Consider the following 23581-nt stretch of genomic DNA (forward strand, 5'->3'; position numbering starts at 1 on the left):
CATTTTGGTTTTCTCGACTTGACCATGTTCAATTCAAGATAATCGGTCCCACACCCGTGATCAAATTTGATCATCATCAACTCGCTTGTTTAACTTTGATCGAGATTGATACTCCGCAAATTGGCGTTGAAGATGGTCAAGTGCCGACTTAACCATGGTCAAATTTTAATCGAGAATGGTGCACACGGGCACAAGAATGGTTACAATGCTGTAAAACCTAGACATCAAATACTTTGATTCACTCTCTATACTTTTACCCGTACTACAAGTAATATTCTGCCGCATCTGTGGCTACAGTGCTAGCGCTCTGGTCTTCCATCCAGGTAGCTCGAGTTCGATCCCCGGACAGGTCTGAGTCGAATTTGTAGTAGACAAAGCATACGCTAAAGTTGGTGAATGCCCGTTCCCAAAAATTAATTACGCCAGTCTGTAATCTGCCCTTGACAGCCAGTAAAGACACACAGTACCTCTGCTAAGAATAAATGTAGTTTATTACGTTGTGCTGTCTTTTGCAATGGTTACATATTTAGTGAGTGAGAAAGCGTGTGGCAGAACAAGGGAAACTTTAGTCTTAAATTTCCTGACAGTACAGTTCTGTATAGAAACACAACGCTAAATTTAGTGATTAAGTTTAATGAAATAATTTATGTGGCAGAAGATGGGAGATACTTCCAGCAGCTACTGTGAGTAGAGTGAGTACGTAATCTGGCGAAGTGCCGTGAGTTCGTGAATGCATACAGCGGCAGTAGCGGGGTGGATCTGGCACTGATTAGCTGGTATTCTCTGCATTTAAGAAAAACGTATACCATTTCTTGTTTCATATTTTCCAAGACGCCAGAGAGAAAGACGACGATCATCATTTCTCACTATAGCTTGGTGATACTTACAAACAAATAAATTACATTTAATTGCAGATTTGTCTCACTATGATCTTCGTCTCTATGGTTTACTTCATGTATGGACTCCCTGCAGAATTGCACCGATTCTGTATGTTCTCGCTCGTTTGCATCGTTGTGTGTTTTGTATCAGAAGGCCTCGGCCTTGCCATTGGTTCTGCCTTCAATGTAACGGTAAGTATCTACAGTCTGTTAAGAAACTTTTGGTTGTAATAGTGTTCTTACTACTATTTAATAGATCAACACATTCGATCTGAGTAGTAATTGAACTAATTTCAATTTCATTTAGATTCGGTTAATTTTAATAATTCATCTCAATTCACTTTAGTTCAGTCCACTGCAACCCAGTCCAGTTTAAGATAAAACTAATCCATTTTGAATTAATTACAGAGAAAATGTACGGACAATTATGTAACGAAGTCAAGAAGTAACTAATAATTCACCTATTTGTCTGTAATTTTATTCATTTATTCATTCATACTTATTGATATATTCATGTATTCGTTTCCTCTTTCATTAGTTTGTTCTCTGTTTGGTTGTTATTTATTAATCATAAAATTTTTCTTAATCATTCACTTATCCACGCACTCATTATTATATTTACTCAAAATATGAACTTCTCTTTTATTTCTTTCTCTCTTTATTTATTTCTTCATTCATGTTTTATGTATTTATTTACTTATTTATGTATTTATTTATTTATTCATTTCTTTATTCATTCATTTCCATATTAATTCATTCATTCATTCGTTCATTTATTCATTTCTTTATTGATTTCCTTATTTATTTCTTCATTCATTTCTTTATTCATTTGTTTCTTTATTCATTTATTTACTCTTTCATTCACTCATTTATTTATTTATTTTATTTATTTATTTATTTACTTACGTACCGTACTTACTTTACTTACTTAATTACTTACTTAGTTTTAGTTACTTATTTACTTATTTATTTATTTATTTATTTATTTATTTATTTATTTATTTATTTATTTATTTATTTATTTATTCATTCATTCATTCACTCATTCACTTAGGCCCTACTTAGTTGTTTGCTAACTTAATTTTTAGTTACTTATTTATTTATTTATTTATTTATTTATTTATTTACTTATTTATTCAATTATTTAGTAATTCATTTATTTTTAGTCGTTCCTTTATTCATTAACCCACTCATGTATTTATTCCTTTGTTTATTCATTAATTCCTTGTAGGTCCATTCAGTCATTTTAAATGTAAATGTAGTTATTTATTTTGCTAATAAATGTAACCTAAAATATAATATAAATAGATAAAACTTTAGCTCAACCGTGAAAGAGTAGAACTCGTGCTCAGGGGCGGATTCCTGAATTTAAATTAAGAAGTATATAATACAATTTGTTTTATGTCTACTACACAATAAGAATATATACATTTAAATTTACAATTTTTCATTATTTATAAAATCCATACATAACTGCTTAAATTTAATACTAGAACTACTAGAATTGACAAGATTAGGATATTTAAATATAAATTTGTTATATATTCTTGGGTCTAAATTACTACTATGATTAAATACTGTAGCAGTGTTGCATTTTAGTTCAAACAATCTTAAAGAATTCATACCTTTCGTTCCATAACTATGAGAATGCAATTCATAATCATTTTAATCATTTACTCATTAATTTATTTATTTATTCATTCATTCATTTGCTTGTATATGTATGTATTTATTTATTCGTTTATTTATTTATTTGTTTGTTTATTTATTTATTTATTTATTTATTTATTTATTTATTTACCCATGTAATTATTCATTCATTTACTCATGTATTTGTTTATATTTTTATTTTCTTTAAATACCTAAACATATTCATGATTTCTATTCTGCAGAATGGCTGTGCACTTGGTTCACTAATTGTAGCTCCTTTCCTGGGATTGGCAGTGTACGGATTTGATTTCGCACAGCAAATCTCCTGGACAATGTATGCCCTTATGAAGACGAGTTTCATGAGATGTGGCGTTGTTGGACTGGTACTTACTGTCTATGGTTTAGACAGACAAGATCTCGACTGTCATGACGTTTACTGCCACTTCAAGAAACCAAAAATTGTGCTTAAAATGTTGGACATTGAAAACGTTTCAGTGTGGAATGAAGTCTTAGCTTTGTTTGTTCTTATGTTTGTGTTTAGGACACTCTGTTATTTAGGTCTGCGACGGAGAGTAGCAACTTAATTATGTTACAAGTGAAATTGTATAGAATGACGTTCATATGGTCGACTGTAATTTGATGAACACGTGTGTTGTTGAAATTGCATGAACAGCTAGCTCTCTATGGAGTATTAATTACTTCGTAGTTCATATTATACAGATTCATAAAAGTATGTTAGTTCTTTATTCTTCAGGTTGTTAGATTCCAAATTTTAAGTAAACTCACTCCGGGTTGCTTTGTGTTTTATGTTAATTTATTGTATTATATTAGTTCGTTTTATAATAATATTGTAAGGAGTTAGCACAAAATAAGTCGACACTTTCAATGCTATACAAAAAAAGCTATGTGTGATGTCGACGTTCATTTTGCGCTGTTAAATTGAAGAACTGTATAAGTTTCGACAAGATACACTGTTGGTATTACTGCGCTGATTGTTGTTTTGGCGCTTTACATAGTAGCAACAGATGACAACCGCGGTCTCGTACAGTGGTCACCAAGGAGCCCCGATCTCACACCATGCGACAATTTTCTTTGAATATTTGTGAAACACAATGTTTACTTCGTTCTCCTAGTGATTTCTGAGAGTTAAAACAACGCATCACTATTGCTGTGGCTAGTGTCGATGCAGGTACGTTACACCGGGTTTGGGATAAACTAAACTAACTCTTTGATGTGTGTCGTGTGACATAAGGAGCACATATTGAACATTTGTGAGTTATCAAAGTAAACTTGAAAAATTACTTTATAAAATAGTGTAAATTGATTTCTGATAACTTTAATAGTTTGTTTTTATAAAACATTGAAAGTGTCTATTTCTTTTGTACTAACCCGATATACAAAATGTACACGATATTAGCTGCCAGACTTAGGCAGACGATACAGTATAATTCATTCAACAAAAAATTGTCTAATGTGTTGTTTTAATTATATAGGTTCACTAGAAAAATTAGTAAAATGCAGTAATAGTTGTAGTAATACTAGTAGTTGTAGTAACAGCAGCGGCAGTGCTATTTTATTACCGAAGCTTTCTACTGCGAAGGTTGTTCAGCGTCGAAATTCAACGTGGACAAGAAATAGCCGATGAATTAATATTGTTATTAAATCCAAGTGGTATTTTGTACATGGGTACTGTTCCTATTGTTCACCGACTTATACATACAGGTACATGGATGAATACATAATAGGATGCGAAACTTACTGAGTTTCCCATAACACACACTAGGGCGCTGTTGTAGAAATTGATCTTGCTGCCACCTGTTGGGAGAAGGGGCGTTATTACATCTAGCAACGCACCAAGTAGCGAAAAGAGTAACTAATTACTCCATGCATTTAGCAGCGCACCTGGTGACGAAAATGTTAAACTGTGCAGAAAGTATTCCCATTTCCCTCCCACTCTCATCGATATTCAAAACTAGCCCAATTTAAAATAAAACATTTACATTTTTATTCCTCACAGCATCTTCTACTGAAAATTCTTACCGGAGCCAACAGGAAGATAAAAGAGACGATCTATTTTACACTACCCAATTAAAATATAACCAGACAGAGACAAAAAAAAATAAAGCAAAAGGTTAGATAATTGGGATTATACTCTTTGGGTATTTATTGTACAGCGCAATGGAAAAGTCTGCAAGAACTACTCAGATAGTTCAATTTATTATATTACTATTACTTTACAGTACATTCAACAACACTATTTTTACAACGTCCATAAACATCACTGTTTAACATACACTGCTTATACACAAGTAGTATCACTTTATGCTCACTTTTTAGCAAGTTTCTGTCTGCCATCTTGTCTCTTCGAGCAATATCTCGAACGGATAAATAGAGAACTCTGGGTAATGTACCCAATACGTAGTTCTAATGTTCACCACCTACGACGTTGGGCGCTGATCATCTTATTTCAGCCCCCCGCCGCCAGATGGTGCTGACCGCAGTTTCGCATCCTATTATATATTTATCTATGCACAGGTACACGAATAGATACAAACATGAAGTACCGTAGCGTGCGGAGAGATGTCGCAGCGTGAACTGTTGACTCGTAACTTGCTCTGCGTACCATGCGAATCTATGTAGTATGCTCAACGGACACTTAAGGTAAGCGTTCACTACATCGTGTCGGACGAATCGCACGGATCGGAAAAAGACTATCTTTGCTGTAATTGTTATGTAACCGCGTTTACTACATCGTATCGGACGCATCGCCTCGCGGCAAATCCGTCCACGTTTCTCGGATGGGCAACTTTTCCGATGCTTGCAATCATGGCCTTCTTTAATAAATCAATTTTAATTGGTCAACTGTTACTATTATGTTGTGCCATGTTCAGTGTCGCGCCAAAATGGCAGACGGAAAACTTATTTCGCGTGTAGAAAATTGCGAAGAATAATCAAGTCGTTTCTTGCAAATATATTATGTAACCAATATTTCTTTCGTTTCTTCCTCTTCAATTAATATGCATGAAGCAATTACAAATTCTTATTCGCTAACAGGCGTAATTAATAGACCTAACCTCAACTCCTCTGTTTTCAGCAATGTCAATATCGTACGACGTCATGTTTTAAACAGCTGATAGGGGAATCCGATGAGACGATGAGGTGGAGCCGTTACAGTGAACGCACTGCACTTAAAATATCCGTTGCGTGCGATTCGTACGAGAGCGATACGATGTAGTGAACGCTTACCTTTAACCTATATTCAAAACGCAGGACTCTAGTGATATCACAAAGCTGATTTCACTTTCGAAATTAAGGCATAAATATAGATTAGAAAAATTTATATTTTTTCCAGTTGCAAATTTCATTGTTGTACAGTGTAATGGAACAACTGGATAATACCCACGGTAGACCAACATCGGTAGTCGACGTTGCTCGCTAGCCACTAGTCACCAGGCCGTACCGAGCCGTGTCAAACAAAACAATCGAAAGGACGGTAGTAAAATTCGCCACTATATTCTTAAAAAATTCAGTCCATTAGTCAAGGTTTATGCAGTACAACTGCGATGTTTTGAATGCACCAAAAGAAAATGCAGATGTAGTAAGATCTTAAAGTAAGTTATCGCAACGAAATAAAGGGAGGAAAAGGTGTGTTTTAGGAAATATCATTCAAATGAAGGAAAGTAAATTTCCGGTTAATGTTCACCAAAGAGTTAAGTACGTAATTAATACCGCGTTGCTGTTTTATCTGTGGTTTAGAGAAAATATCTCGACTTTTACGAAGAAAACTTTTAGCGGCCATTAAATTATTCACCGCTTTCATTATAATATTATTTAACAGTATCACGAAACAAAAACTGTCATAAGAACCATGACCGACAAGATCATCTTGGCTTTCTATTCATTCGCGGACTTGTTTAATAAAAACCTAAACTAACCAAACCTAACCTTCGTATAATATGCAAGATGTGTAACCGGAGCAAGAAGGGATCTTCTTGATTTGATCGGGAATGTACACACGAAAATAAATCCAAGTAAGGATCACGCTGTTACTACATGAGAAGTCCGCGCATGCGCCAAAGCAAAACTGTTCCTGTCGCGAGACTCTCACCTAAGCACGTAATCTACTCGCAATATTTACGCAAATACATCTTGTCGCTTACAATGGTGCTATCTCTCAGTAATGTTCAGAACGAAGCAGGTAGAGAGAGAGAGAGAGAGAGAGAGAGAGAGAGAAACAAATTTCTCCTTCTAACGACGCCACAGATCAATGTCATGTCCTTATGTTGGCGACACTGTGTATTTAGCTCAATTTGGCCGTAACAGTAACGGCACGATTCAAAGCTACCGTAGCAAATTCTCCAGTTTAGCGCTCATCATATATCTATGAAAAACCACATTGGTAATTGTACACGTTAAAATGTTATAAATAAATTAGTGAACTGCACTGTACCGACTATACAGGGTGATTCAGACCACCTATAACAATAATTTATTTCGGAAACTAGTGCATGAAAATTTTCGAGACGAAAATATTTATAACAAAACCACATGTGAACTTTCACTTGAGCTTGATTTCATCAATCAGCTCTAACAGGAAGTAGGGTCAGTGACGTATCACTTTAAAATTTCAAATGGGAGTCGGGGTCAAATAAGGTACCATTTCATAGAGCTCTTCAAAACAAACAACTTTCATAGGAAACGTTTTTATCAATTCCTACTCTTTGAATGAGAAAACGTACAAAAAGACAGTGTCATCAATATTGAGAAATGTTACAAGACGAAAATGTAAACAAGACAATTAATGTTGACAGGTTACTGAAAGGCTTGACAATTCCATTAATTTTTTATAAATTGTTTAACTATCTGCCGTTCTGAGCAGCACACACCTGTACTCTTCTTCTAACACTGTCAGTGACTACTAATACTTCGGCAGAGTCGGTCAAGTGACTGGCAGAGTAGGAATTAATAAAAACGTTTACTATGAAAGCTGTTTGTTTTGAGAAACTCTATCAAATGGTATCCTATATTTGACCCGACTCCCATTCGAAATTTTAAAGTGATACGCCACTGACCCTACTTCCTGTTAGAGCTGATTGATGAAATCAAGTTTTAGTGAAAGTTCACATGTGGTTTAGTTATAAATATTTTTGTCTCTAAAATTTTAATACATTAGTTTCCGAAATAAATGACTTACGGGTGGTCTGAATCACCCATTGTCTTTTCGTACGTTTTCTCATTGAAAGAGTAGGAATTAAAAAAAAAACATTTCCTATGAAAGTTTTTTTTTTTTTTTTTTGCAGAGCTCTATCAAATGATACCTTATTTGACCCCGATTTCCATTTTAAATTTTTAAGTGATACGCCACTGACCCTACACTGATTGATGAAATCAAGCTTAAGTGAAAGTTCACATGTGGTTAGTTATAAATATTTTTGTCTCGAAAATTTTCATGCACTAGTTTCCGAAATAAATTACTGTTACGGTTGGTCTGAATCACCCTGTATAAGTGTGGCAGCTTATATCGTACTCTATTATACACAGCCTACTGTATTATAGTCAGTATATCTGTATATGAACTGTAACGTTGTATGTAAAGGAAGTAGTTATTTTACTATCACATCAATAGTATAGAACGAGTAGTAATTATTACAATATGTAGTGTTAAAACCAATTTTAGCAGAGACTGTATGAGAAATTATTTTCTGTTATGTATGACGGTTACTCCACTCTTTCTCGAATGTTAATGTTATTTTGTTTAAACCAACCACTTCTTAAAGTTACAGTTAGTTCCTCAAATTTACAGAGATTCAAGGATTAATGTGAAACGTTTATGCTCGAGTGTTAAACGAATAAGATATGCAAATATCATCTGACGTCAATTGCTTTGCAACGGAAACGAGTTACGTCACAATGTTCTGACGTCAGTTGCCTAGCAATGGATTATTCAGATTAAATACTGCAATTCCATTGTAAATACTTGTACAGGTATATGGTAGGCTATATATTCAATAAATACATAAGTAAAAGAAAAATAATCATTAATAATAAAACACTTAAGTTGCATTACATTTATTGCACTCTCAATCACATTCACGATCCTTATGAATAACAACTAATTCCTTAAAAATTTAAATAACACCCAACAAAGGACATAAACGTTTCACACAAATACAGAGATCCTATGAATCTTCTGTTAGTTTTTGCAGAAAGAAACAGAATGTGCAATTTTATTATGCAATAATAGATCATAGTGGCGTAGCAATAGTCCCTGCAAAGAGTATGTCACTGAATGGCAGACATTTTTAATTAATTTGTTATATTAAATATTGTTCACTCTTTCTTACGTTCTTAACAGAGATTGATTCGCATGGTGTAAGGAAGGAGTATCTACTTATTAATGAGTCAAGGGATACCAAATTATTTGCGAGAACCCTGTTACGTCACTGACATGATAAAACTGGTTTAAACACTTTGAAATCGTGACTTCAAAATCTAAACAACGATTATCAGAAAAAGAAGAAAAACAACCTTCGTCAGAACACTTAATAAGCCATGTAAGGATTTACAGAAGATTCACAAGTAATTTATAGGACTATAACACAGTCTAGTATATACAGTCATGAAGCTTGTGTTGTGAGGGTGCTAGGAACAATAAACTCTGCCGGTACTATTTTGCATTGTCTGTAATGAGGTGATATTAGCGATCCTAGTGGTTAACAACTATCTATGGATGCATATTTACTACGTATTGAGCTTCGTGATTGTATATACTAGACTGTGAATATAACATGCTTGAAACATAGTAGTGATCTTGGAACAATATTAGAACAAGAAGTGTAACAATTCAATACAGTGAGTATAAATTATATGAGATACTTAAGCAGTAAAGAGAGATTACATTATTATGTCATATTATAAATTTTAAAACAAAAATTATACCTATATAAAATTAATGACATCATAAATTGATAACAACAGATATACAGGCACAGGTCACATGCAAATCACAAATATTATCCAACTAAATACTATCAAAAAGTAAAATTGATAATAAATTCAAAGAGCAAAAAGATTAAGAAATATCCTAGGAAAGATGCAAGAAAAAGATGAAGAACTCATAGGTATAAAAAAAACCAATGCGTTCGTCATACACATACATGAAATATGTAGTTTCTGAATATTTCTTGTGTACAGTCTTAGAAACAATTATTGATGGCGAAAAAGTTTAAGTAATGAAGCGCGATTCACACCAGTAAATTTGTATGTGTGCTGTCTCCTTTGAGTTCAAGTCGGGCGATCGTAAGTTTCTCTTCGTGCCGTCTCTGTACTGATCGCTCCGGTCAAGTGGGGATTTTAATTTTTTTTAATAACATCGCTAATTTGTATACATATTAACTGTCTCCATTCGATTAAAAAAAAAGTGGAACAGTTTATACCCAACATCTGTAGGATAAGTCGGCTTGGTTGGCAAGTTGGTATAGCACTGGCCTTCTATGCCCGAGATTGCGGGTTCGATCCCGGGCCAGGTCGATGGCATTTAAGTGTGCTTAAATGCGACAGGCTTATGTCAGTAGGTTTACTGGCATGTAAAAGAATCCCTGCTGGACAAAAATTCCGGCACATCGGCGACGCTCATATAACCTCGGCAGTTGCGAGCGTCGTTAAATAAAACATAACATTTATTTATCTGTGGGATAATACTTTGCAGCCACCGGCGTGGCTCAGTCGGTTAAGGCGCTTGCCTGCAAATCAGAAGTTTTGCTCGGGAGCGGGTTCGATTCCCGCTTGAGCTGAGTACATGGTTGGATTTTTTTCCGAGGTTTTCCCCAACCGTAAGGTGAATTCCAGGTACTCTATGGCAACTCCTCGGCCTCATCTCGCCAAATACCATCTCGCTATCATCAATCTCATCGACGCTAAATAACCTAGTAGTTGATACAGCGTCGTTAAATAACCAACCCAAAAAATACTTTGCTCGACTTGGAGAATAAAATATATACTGCTTGGGGAATAAATTTTCTTACCGAAATAAAACAAACAAAACAAATTAATTCAGAAATATAAAAATATAGGCATATATGTGGACCTAATACCTTGTCCCTATGCCACTGGCATTTATCACTCCTGGTATCTTCGGGGCATAGCTTTGACCAACTTATGGACATAGTTCTCGTTCTGAGCGAGAACTTCCCAGGTAACAAGAACTTTATCCCACAACTTATCTGGACTCCGAGATGGGTAATCTAGACATTTTTCGATCCTTCTTCGTTTCACTTCAGCCCACACGTTCTCGATAAACAAATATTAATGAAAGGAACTAGGTCACATATAAAAAACGAATGAAGATTTTCACACTCCATTATTTCATTTATAAATCACAGAGCATGCCAAGATGATTTATTTCCTTAACTAATGCAAAACGCGTTTCATTAATTTAATGTTCAATTTCATGATTTAAGTAAGTCCTGGAGTATTTAATCGCTTCATGCAGACCATTTCTATCATGGACAGTTTTAGTCTACTTTAGAGAGCGCCTGTTTCCCATGCAGTCGGTCGCCTGTTCGATCCTGTTGTCATACATTCCTTAACATTCTTTTTCTCTTCTTTCTTTTTTGTTTCATTTACAGACTTACTCGCACTAATTTACGCTAAATTCTTTTTCCTGGCACTTGTTCTAGCTTCTTAGGGACGACATACAACGAAACAGAACGAATTTTATTACCTCAACTAGTGGTCTGCTTGTGAAACCTGGTCACTCGTCCTCCGATCATGAGCAGTGTCTTCTTTCTAGGTCTTGGAAAATATCTGTGCGCTATCAATTGCTTTTACGATTGTATTGATACATTAACTGTGTTCAACACATTGTAGAACTAAAGGTACGGTCACACGTCGCTATACTTCGCACGAAAACATGACGACCTTCCCTCATCCCCTTCACCAGTTAACTGCAGGCACGCGCAAGGGATAAACCCTTAGCCGAGTTGCCAATTCTTGAAGTCATTGTGATTTGCGAACGTTTTTCAAACTGTGTTCCGTGAAACCGCGATTTTCAGAAAGACTATATTATCTTCGTAAATATACCTTAATTTATAATTACTAAAACAAAATTGGTATAAAAATGAACAAACTTATTTTAAAAACACTTTATATTTATATTTTCACTAACATGTTTTGCCTAAATAAACAAAAAAAAAATGCAGACCTCTATAATAAGTGTTAAATTCTCATGTTATTGAAGTTCCAGAATTTTATACTTAATTAAGAATGTTGCGCTGGTAAAATTTTCTGAAATTGTGATCATTCAATAGTTATAGAATTTATAGTACAAAAGAGTAAAGTTAGATTTTATCTGCTTTGCCTTGAGTGATAATTTCCACGAACGCATAAAATCTGTTTACTCTAGTGTGCTATACAATATTTTATTCATTACTGGTATGTAAATTTAATTTTAAATTGTAGGGCTTTTCTTTGTAATGTGTTGTTGGCGAAGAAGGTCATTTACATTCATTTTTATTAATGCTAATATGTTGGTTGTCATGTAGAGTGATTTAAAAACATTTAATTCACTGCTGTAAGTTAGAAAACTTTTAAGCACTGCTGTGAATAATGTCATTATTTAGGTTCCTAAGGACGGTGTTGCTGTTGGCGATATCTCTTTCGCGTACTGTTCACATACTGTTCGGCGAAGTAAATCACGTATAAAATCGTCTATCTTACCGAATTCTGTTTTAATTTGTTTATTTTCTCTTTAGTTGGTGAACCGTAATTCTTAATTTCTATGCCCATATATCCAACTCCGCCGGTTGCGTCCGATGTTAAGTGATTAAGATGTATACTTATTAAATTGCCTGAACTTTCGATTACTTTATGGATAGAATTTCTAACGTTAGACACAATTTTAACACTTGTTTTCTTAGCTACGCTCCTCTGCAAATAAGATATTCTGTTTTCTTCGACGGTGTTATTTGTTGTTCTTGTCGTGATCTTCAGGTGTATCAGGAGGCCTAGCTGCGGATCATCTGCTCCAACACTCATTAATCATGGCCGGAATAAATTAGACATATTGAGGCGCACAACGGTATAAAACAACACGTCGACAAAGACACTGAGAACGGGTGAAAGCCATCAGGTAGAGGCAATGACTGTTAGATTTGGCAATGCAGGGATCTATTGTATTTCTGCCACGCGGCTAGGGGTTGAGTAGAGGATGGGGGTTTATGAGGGATTACCAATTCCAAGAAGAGAGGCCGTCATGTTTCCGAGCCAAGTATACTTTTGCAGCGATGCAGTACAAAAAACTGCGCAACTCTCGTACTGCGACGTGTGAACAACGGTGCAACCCGAAAAGTAGCGGCTGCCGAACCTGCTGCTCGCTACTTTTCCATGCTGAGCGCAGATTAGAAGTAGTGACGTGTGAACAGGGTTGTCAGGGTTGCAGCCGCAGCATTTTTGATAACGGTTTTGTTGAAACTTTTGCTACGGTTGCGACCAGTTTTATTGTTTGGATATATTTTAATGTTAGATGTGATGAAAATAAATTATTTGTAACAGTTATTAAATGCACAACACAGCCTGAGTATATTTTCTGACGATATAATTCATTTTTTTATTTTCCGTAGCATAGTTTCAAACACGAGTGTTGCCAACATTGATTACGTGAATATGCTGTTGGTTATCATTTAAGTATATAGGCATTTTTAAAAGCTTTATAGTGAAAATAATGTCAATTTCTGAATACTAGTTAGGACAGAAAAGCAAATAATAGATAAGTAAGCTTTCGCATGAGTTTCTTAATAATGCGAACATAACCACAAAATGTATAATGAGAATCAACACGAAGATGGAAACCTGCAGCATGCTGTGGCTGCAAAAGTAGCGCCTTGTGTGTGAACAGACTCGCAACCTCCAGTTGCAACTTTTGCAGCACTCGGGTTGCGCAGCACGAAAAGTAGCGTCCAGCGCGCTACTTTTGGCTTACGTGTGAACACGACACGCAACTTTTGCAGCTGCAGTACAAAAGTTGCGCAGCAAAAGTAGCGACGTGTGACCGTACCTTTATTTGACTTCGTCTATCTTTCTTTCTCTTCTCAAGCTAACTACTTTCAGTTATAGCGAGATTTTAATTCCTACTAACAGAAGTGACAACAATAATATGAAAGAAGTGAGTCCTCCTAATTCTGACGGAAAAGGATTTTTCTTTTCGCAGTCACCTTTCAATTTATTATTTTGTAGTTCATCAAGACCTGTTAATTTGAGGTTAATGGACTCTTTTTATGAGGTTGAAGTGAATAGAATATAAAGTTGTCTCATGTTGCAGAAGAATGGAAGTCCTTTATTTGCGACTTGGCTTCCATTATGTGTTGTTATAGTGACGTAAGGTTTATTTATTTTTTTTTTTTTTGGATAATTAATTTCGTAATTTTCAATGTTTTTAAACTGAAGGAAGATAAAATGTAATGCCAATTATTATTCTGTTATCATAAAATATGACTTTTACTACTATGTATGGAGGTACTTAAGCTAAAAATGTATTTTTACAGTGTTGTATTCTACTGGATTAAATGTAGTGTGTGAATATCTACAAGTTATGGAACAATAAGCTTTACTTCTTCAGCTAGTACAAATTAAATTAGTTTATAGTGTAAATGAGTGCCTTTTTAATCTTATAGATCTGTTTTATTGAATGTAATAAGAATCTAATTCTAGCCGATGCTCAGTTGTTAGTTATACAGAGTAAACCGTAAGTAATGTCATTAATTTCTGGGGGTTATTCTTTGAGATATTTCAGATAAAAGTTATATACAATTTTCCTTGTTTTTGCTTCCTTTTCGAGATGAAAATTGTTTTATTTGAAATATTTCATAGCGTGTTTTGGGGAAGCCATTGATATGCACAGTCAATGTGCACAAATTTGATCCGAACGAATGTAACTTTTCGTTCTGCAAAGAAATTTTTAAATGTTACATTTGTTCGGGTCAAATTTCTCCACATTTATAGGACAAAATTAGGTGAAGTTTCAGTCATGTATTGCCAGTATTGGGAATTAAAAACAAACACTGAAAATACCTTAGTTTTGTAGTGTGGAGTAGTAGAAACTCGATGTGATCACTGGGAGAGCTGTGGTACCACCCAACCCGCCCTAAATAGGTTCCTTACTTATACAGGAAAATCGTCATACTTGAAGGAAGAAGGCGGCCATATTCCGTCGTTGTGACGTTATTTGAGGTGGAGTGGGAGAATGATTGCAGTATCGCCAACTGTGGTAACCATTCATATTATCTTACACAACTAACAAAACCTAACCTAACCTAACATGCTACACACATACTGTAACATTCCTAACGTTTAGCACACCTGTTGTAACATTCCTCACAGTTTCATTTCGTTTGCCGATATTGGCATCCCTGCTACGCCTATAGGCTGGAACTCAAGAGTCATCTAGTGGAAGTCAAGTGAAACTGCGACTGTTAATTACGATTCCGAAGTTGTTTTTGTGTTATCTGCAAAATTGTTGTGTCATTGTAGTGATAATTGCATTTATATTGTACAATAAAAATTAAAATGTGTTCTAAATTGATTTCCAGCGCCATAGTGATAAACGTATGAATATTCGTTAGAAGTCCGTTGGAAGTGGCCGTAGGGGACCGAAACTTGACCTAAAATTAAAATTATTTCAAGAATTTATTATTATAATACACTACTCTCTTAAATTTATTGAGCATGTTGGGAATTAAATCAATGGCTTTCCCAAAACACACTATGAATTGTTTCATATAAAACAAATTTTATCTCGAAAAGGAAGCAAAAACGAGCAAAATTGTATTTAACTTTTTGTCCAAAATATCCCAAGGAATAACCCCCTGAAATTAACGACATTACTTATGGATCAACCTGTATACTGTGAATGTTCATTATTATTATCGAATAGTGTTACAATAGGCAATAGACATTGTTGGTATTATGTAAATATGACCTTCCTCGAAACTCTTTGATCTGTTATTTTTCATTACTGCATGAAATTTACTTGTAAATTCTGTACCTATATGCAACTGTACTGTACTCCATTTTATACAAAAGAAAGTAAGCTAAAAGTCACCACCTAATGTTTTTCACTGTTTCCACATTGTTTTCCATCGGCGTTAACACATCGCTGAAGACGATCTGGGATGCATAGACGTGCTTTTTCGCACATTAGCCTATCTGATCCGCATCAATTTCTTCAAAGCCATTTGAACGGCCGGGTTCAAGTCTTAAACTGCTGTGGTGACTTTTGGTTCGCCAAGTAAATGCATTCTTAATCCTAGCATTTTAAGATGGGATGATTTTCCATTTATAAGATAAAAAGATTACAATCTGGCTAAACAATAAAAATTATTTTCACTAATATTTTCTGTGTTTTATTCTATGACATTGTTATAACATATTTGTAATAGAAATCTCAAGATTAGATATAATATTTAATAATTTAAAAGAAATACCACGGTTTTCAACTCGAAATTCGCCTATAGTATGGATGTTTGCCCTTTGTCAATATAATATGAGTACAGGGGGAAAACCTGATAAGTAGGGGCGAGAATTTCATACACTATAAAATCCCAAAATATGCATGCATTCATGCACTATCAAACTATGAAACATGCACGATCAAGCAAGAAATACATTAAAATATGCACTTTCATATTTGTTCCAAATTTCTTATTTCACTTCACTTTTCTTTTTGAAAACAGTTAAAGACTAACAACATTTCTAAATTGGTTTCTGTGAGGTTCCTGTGCTTGTCAGGCAATACGTTTTTGTAGGCAGAGAATGACCTTTCTATATCGCAAGAAGTTATGGGTGCAAACTTGAATGAACATATTTGTGACAATGTCAGGTCAAATTCTTCATTCAAGTTTTCGCCACAAATAACCTAATTCACTGAACAAAAGAATCCGTAGTCCGGGTTCGCGTTCATGATCATGTCCAGTTTATTTAAAGAAGTTTTGTAATGTTTTACAAAGAACAACCGTCGTAGAAAACAGAATAGCAGTGCTTGCCTCTTCACTGCAACAATTGCAGAATACGATATCCCCATATGATCTAATAAAATCTTTTCCTTTAATCCACTGCGCAAAGAGTACACTATTGAAATCTTTAATTGGAGGCATATTAGAACCAAATTAACACACGCAAACAGAACAGACAAACATACAGAGTGATTTATATAGAACTGACACATTTCTTTCTTTAATTATTCCGTTGGAAATTCATTCAATGACCCAATTTTAACACCAAATTAAGCAGAATGTTCTGGAGTTTCGATTCCTTGTCACTAGATGCGCAGATGTTTATGTTTTATTCATATTGTTGGCAGCACTAGATGCGTAGATGTTTATGTTTTATTCCTATTGTTGGCAGCTGTTTTCGACATTTTGTGTCAACGTGAAAATGCAGTACACATTAAATCAACGACTCTTCCTTGTGAAGCAATACTGGATTACGAATTCAATTACAGCTACTCAAAGGGCATACCAGAGAGAATATGGTGTTCAGGAGCTACAGGAACCAGATAAGGATAAAAGATTGAATTATTGTCGTTGGTTTCAGACGTTCATTGTGCAAAATCCTGCCATTTTGTCATGGTTCCATTTATCCGGTTATGTGAACTCACAGAACTCATGCCATTGGGCCATCGAAAATCCACATGTCATCCATGAAGCACCTATGCACCCGGTTAAAATCGGAGTTTGGTGCGCAATATCCGCACAGAGAATAGTGGGGCCATTTTTTTTTAACCAGACTGTGAACACTGCACAGTACCGACTGATTTTCATGGAGTTTGTTGAATAACTGGACGATGTAGAGCTGAGTCAAGGATATTTTCAGCAAGATGGCGCTACATTGCATACATCAAATGAATCCATGGAACTAATTGCAAGTTTCTTTGATGACCGAATAATTTCCAGGAACCTGTGGCCACCGAGATCTCCGGATTTGACAATGCCGGACTTCTTTCTATGGGGTTACTTAAAAGACAGGGTTTACGCCACACGTCCCCAGACATTGGACGATCTGAAGCACAACATCACACAGGAGATTCAAGCTATTGACAACAGAGTCCTCCAACGAGTGGCCAGTAACATGGAACGACGTGTTGAGTTGTGCCTTATGCAGGATGGAGGACATTTTCAACATTTGCTATAGAGGTAAATAATCTCCCAAAATTCCTCTACATTTTAGGTATAATAAGTTGTCGCTAGCACAATTCGTTTTGAAACAATTATTGAAAGAAATGTGTCAGTTCTATATAAATCACTCTGTATTAACCACTTACGAGGTTCACACACTGTAAAGACAGTTTAGCGAATGATTCCAATTTTAGAAGAATCTAAATTGCTACAGGTACTGGAAAAGGAAGAGTATTTACAACCACCCTGAAAGAGGGTGCTTTTGACCTAAATTATTCGTCGGCAGTTTCCTTGAACCCTCTATATTTCCTCCCTACTATTCTTAAAATATCCAACGTAATAAATCCATTTATTACATGTAGTCTGTAGAGGGTCGTGGGTGAAGTGTTGTAAAACTGAACTTCCCTCCAGAGAAAGGTCCTCTAACATCGTATTGTGAAAATCTTTACAGTTTATTTTTTTTTCTTTTCCTTCGTCAATCCTGATTCCTGAAGCTAAAATAAGGGACATAAAAAATCGAGAAACTGTGGTGTCCACTCAGAACATTAAAACGTGCATTTAAACTTGCTATGATGTATATTATATCCATGATTAAGTTAAAAATTGTTTAAATATGCATTATGAATGTTTTTATCCCCAGAAAGACCAAAACATGCAAATATGCCCGGGAAAAGTAGGCCTACACATATTTGGAACCGGAAAATAATGGAATGGATAAGTACTAAGTTTGAGTTAAGTTCTATGTTACTATAAAAACACGCATTTGCATGAAATTCTCATCTCTACTGATAAGTTACATTTTACTGTTTTTACAGGAGAACAAATTAAAAGTTTCGATCCATTATATTCTATTGTCTTTGGGTTATCATTCTTCAATTTTTTTTGAACTAATGAAGTTATTAATCTATATAGTTAAACTAAACAAATCTACAATACATCTGAAACAGAAAATCGACAATTTTGGACTTAACACTTTCTTCTTTTGTGCTCTTCATATTCTGTACTGCAGTAGGTAGAAATTTCGGCGTGTGCTGAAATCATGTCAAGGAAGTCACGCCAAGAGTATGTCTACTGTACAAAAGTTGATAATGTCTGAAAAGTCAGAATACCGTTTTCTGAAAAGACAAAAGTGTCTCATAAATAATTAATAAAGTGAAATAAAATCAATTGCAAGTGAAATGAACTAAAGCGGAGAGGAAATAGTAAAATTCTGTTTTTGCGTTTTTACTGTGCGTACAAGTTAACAAAAGTAGTGACGGAGATGATCCAAATGTTTGTGAAAAAAAAAAGAAAGTAAAAACAATTAGGGAAGGTCTCTTAAGTTTTAGATATGATACCTACTTTATACATGTAGCCTACTAAATACCTACCAACCACGCTTTTAAAGCTATGACGTCAGTGTATAAAATGCTCACAGAATTGTAACATACTAACAAAATTTCCTAAAATTAGAACGCACAAAAAACTGGAGTTAACTTTACACGTTACTAAAGCATTTCAATTGCATCTGGTGGTGTGGCAGAGAAGGCCTGGTGATCTTATCTCCACCAGATTAAACAAACAAATGCGGAGAGAGCCAAATGCTGTTTTGTCATCATAAAGGCTGACCTCAAATACAGGGTGTTTCAAAAATACGGGGCATAATTTCAGGTATGTATTTCCCACATGTAGACAATCAAAATAGTTCATTACAACATGTGTCCGGAAATGCTTTATTTCCGAGTTATGGCCTTCACAACATTGAAATTCACCGGAACGTTTTTCTTTCCGCAGGTCGTTGCCGTCAAAGGAGACGTTAAGAGGGCACTCTGACAGTGCATTCCGAGGCGAAGGTTACATTCAGTATTGTGTAGGTACTTGGATCGAAGGTTTCCTGATCGATGGATAGGTAGAGGTGGCCCAATTGTTTGGCCTCCACGCACACCTGATCTAAACCCTCTCGATTTCTACTTGTGGGGCCATTTAAAATCATTGGTTTATTCGTCTCCGGTGCCTGATTTGGAATCCCTTCGGAATCGAATTGTGGCATGTTCTGAGGACATACGCAATACTCCTGGAGTTTGGGATCGTGTTCGCTGGTCAATGAAACATCGATGTGAGGTCTGTATTCAAGCAGGAGGTGGACATTTTGAACATCTTCTGTAATGACAACGACCTGCGGAAAGAAAAACGTTCCAGTGAATTTCAATGTTGTGAAAGCCATAACTCGGAAATGAAGCATTTCCGGACACATGTTGTAATGAACTATTTTGATTGTCTACATGTGGGAAATACATACCTGAAATTATGCCCCGTATTTTTGAAACACCCTGTATACACTACTGAAGAGGGGATTTCATGGTCTCGAAACATGTACATTCATTCATTCATTCGGTGTTTTGTCCAAGGGCAGATCTTTCACTGCAAATCCAGCTTTCTCCAATCTTTCCTATTTTCTGCCTTCCTCTTTGTTTCCTCATATGATACATAGATCCTAACGTCGTCTAGCATCTGATATCTTCTTCTGCCCTCCTTCCAGTGCATCCTTTAATAGGCAGTTTCTTCTCAGCCAGTGACCCAACCAATTCCTTTCTCTCTTCCTCATCAGTTTCATCATCATTCTTTCTTCACCCACTCTTTCCAACACAGCTTTATTTTTTATTGTCTGTCCACTTCACACGTTCCATTCTTCTCTATATCCACAATGACCAAAAATTAATTTTACTTCATTTCAATTTTAATGTGTTTTTATTACTGTTTGATCATATTAATATTAAATGGTATACTTTTTTATATACCGTATTCGTAAATGATTGATACCGGTACACATTTGTTTCTTATACAAAGCTAAGTACCGGTTTATAGCTACACAATAATTATTATTATAACCAGTGTTATTTGAAAAACAAACACTGACAATTTTACGTACTCTTAAGATGCATCAGGCGAATGTACCGTCTGCATGAACTATGAACTACGTAATATGCGTGGAGACCAGTGGCGGTTCCTCGGGGGAGGGAAGGGAGGAACGTCCTCCTCACATTTTCTTCTTTTGAAAGTAAATACCAAATAAAATATGTGCCTTGAAATTCGAGGAAGATTCGATAATTTTTAAGTTCACAGCTATAAGAAAAACTCGGTTGATCGAGTTTTAAAAACGACGCGCGCTCATGTGCTGTAGAAAACTGTGAGAAAGATGCGAGATTGTTTGTGTGGAGGAAAGGCACTCCATTCCTCCTCTACTGCAGTTAACACACACAGACAACAGCGCCCTAGCGGCCAGAGAAATAAGCAGAGTTTTAAAGCAAGTAAATGAACGGAGAGGGAGGAGATCCTCCTCTGAATCAGTCATAGGCGGGAAATAGAAACCGACTGGTCGTGCAGCAAGCTCGCTACCGCTGCCACCTAACGATGTTGCATTCAACCGGACTATAACACATCTAGGAGGAGACGCAACAAAAACAGTTTTAATGCAACGCTATGAAAGACACCATGTAAACTTTTTTTAAATTAGAAATCAAAAATATTATTCATTGAACTCTATATAGGCTACTATTCATGGTTTGAAACTTTCGTGGATATTTGAAAGTTAAAGTCGGGTTTATGTAAAACAAAGAGGAAGTAGTTCTACGTAGTTGGCAACTGAAATTCACTTCTATTCATTGTTTACTAGACAGGGCAACAGCCAAGTTGTCAGTTTTGTACAAATATATTTGAAACTGAAAGTAGGTAGGCCTACTCCAAACTACATCATTTTTAACATAAAAAAATTAATCGGCCATCGGCAGCTTTGAACAATAATGATAGTATGACTTTACAAGAACTGACATTCTTCAAAAGCATGTGATACTGAACTTGTAAAATGTACATGTGGCAACACAGACCACGTGGGTGGGTGCAGTGTTCTCGCTTTCCTCAGATTATTTCCCATTCCCATTTCCGTAAAACGGTTCCGGTTACGAATTAGTAGCTAGTCTCTTCCAACACGTGTGATGCTGTAGTGTGCTCGAAAAATGCTACGAGGTTGTGAATTTCCTTGTAATTGTTAATTTGCGCAATTATTCAACAATGAATGGAAGTGAAAACATAATATATTTTGGACAATTTAGGAAACTCAGTTTACAAGAACAGATTATTGCTATACAGAAGGGAAGGCCAATCCCAACACTACCTGGTCTTACATGTATGCATGTAGGCTAATTTGTAGCATGTTTCATTCAATAAGGTGTCATTTCGTGCTGTTAACTTCTTTCCTCCTCTTAAGAAATATGCAGGAGCCGCCACTGGTGGAGACAGCTATGTCTTCACACCACAGCGAGAAATATGTTCCTACACAGTGGACTCATCTCTGTATAGATAATTAAAACACGAATTTTACTACGCCATACGAAAAGCAGTTTGAACAAAAACCTTTATATAATACGGTGCCATACAAGGTCTTTGGGTTTGATATGTTGACTTCCTATTCAATTTCATTCACGTAATATAAATTTTATAGGTAATAATTAGGTTAGGTTACCTGTGGGAACGGGAAATACAGGTTGAGGGGTAGCTATGTTTTCAAAACATCGCCGATCAATGTCAGCTATGCCTATTTCGAACGTTTCTTCGTGCTAAATAAAAGCATTTTCCATAGTTCGACAAACGCATTACATATTTCTCGCTGTAGTGTGTTACGGGTTTAATCTAGTTCATTCCATACCCTTTATAAAAATTCCTTGACAATAAAGCTGCGGTAATTATCAACTTTCATTCATCAATATCCAATGGCAGAGATAGTAGGCCTATGTATAAACAATTTATTCTTTACATAACACCATAAAAAAGAAGTCTCATGGAATGAGATTGGAGAAGCAAGGAAAAACCTTCTAGATTATTACACCAACAACTTACTCTTATAAGAAATAATCCTGTAAGTAACGGATCCTGGCAGTAAATATGTGGTAATTTAAGATATAACGTCAACTATGAAATCTCTGAGGGCTTGAATTTCCTCTGATAAAGGTTATTTGTGGGTAGACTGTCGGTCTTACTAATAAAAACTCTATATACAGACGTTTAACTGTCTTATACTTATACAATGAGTAGCTCGTTTATAAGTCGTGTGTAAATTCCTTACTAATAATCACTACATACATCGTGTATAACAGTATAACTGTTACACAGCTACGTCATAGTTTCGTCATTACTTCGTTACGAAAGATAATAGAATATCTGAGGTTCTCTATTGCATCCGGTAGAGCGCTCTAGTGTGGCGTGTTAAGTATCGATAGTACAACTGGGCCTGATCGATTACCATATTATATTTTGGTCAAAGAGTACAAGCTACAGTAATATTATTCTAATTATTCTGTGCTCTTTGGTTTGTTCTTCTTTGGTTACTAGGCAACAATCATCATAAAATGACAGTCGATACGAACAGCTGTTAGAGGGGCGGCCATTTTTTCTCTATATACAACGCTTAAACAAGGGGTTTCGCGTATATAACTACTGCAAAGCAATTCCCATTGTAGTTACAGGCTGTTTATACGTCCATCGCTTCTGCATGGTTTATTAGTAAAGTTTTCTGTCTCAACTCTGCATAAGTCTAGTATAAAAACTATACACTGTTTATTAGTAAGACTGTGTGCCTTTTACTCTCCCTCTAATTTTGTCCCCAAAAGTGTATCAACCATTATTTATGGAATCAGTGTATTTTTAGTAATACAGTAGGCCTACATAGCTTCCGACGTAATTAAAATCCTTTGAAATTGTTTTAATCAAAAACTTTTCTACACTAATCGAGGGTGAATTAGAATCATCATAATTCATTTATGTGAACTTAAGTTTAATAATATTTGCCCGAAATTCGCTTGACGCTCATTGTGTTATTTCTTGTGCATTGTACTACAACATGACGTATCAACA

At 35.4% G+C, this 23581-nt stretch overlaps 1 protein-coding gene across 4 annotated transcripts in view; it reads left to right on the top strand.

Annotated features, from left to right (window-relative positions):
- The window catches only part of LOC138713718 (ATP-binding cassette subfamily G member 4), a 405479-nt gene that overhangs the window by 338353 nt on the left and 43545 nt on the right, over positions 1-23581 (top strand). For 3 of the 4 annotated variants that reach the window (XM_069846026.1, XM_069846028.1, XM_069846027.1), the window contains 2 exons: positions 915-1070; positions 2771-12080. In XM_069846026.1, the coding sequence (XP_069702127.1) occupies positions 915-1070; positions 2771-3112 (498 nt within the window). In that variant the 3' untranslated portion in view covers positions 3113-12080. Of the gene's footprint in view, positions 1-914; positions 1071-2770; positions 12081-23581 lie in introns of those variants that run through there. The other variant, XR_011335970.1, reaches the window with a different exon arrangement.

Source organism: Periplaneta americana, chromosome 14, assembly GCF_040183065.1.
Source record: "Periplaneta americana isolate PAMFEO1 chromosome 14, P.americana_PAMFEO1_priV1, whole genome shotgun sequence".
NCBI classification, from domain to species: domain Eukaryota; kingdom Metazoa; phylum Arthropoda; class Insecta; order Blattodea; family Blattidae; genus Periplaneta; species Periplaneta americana.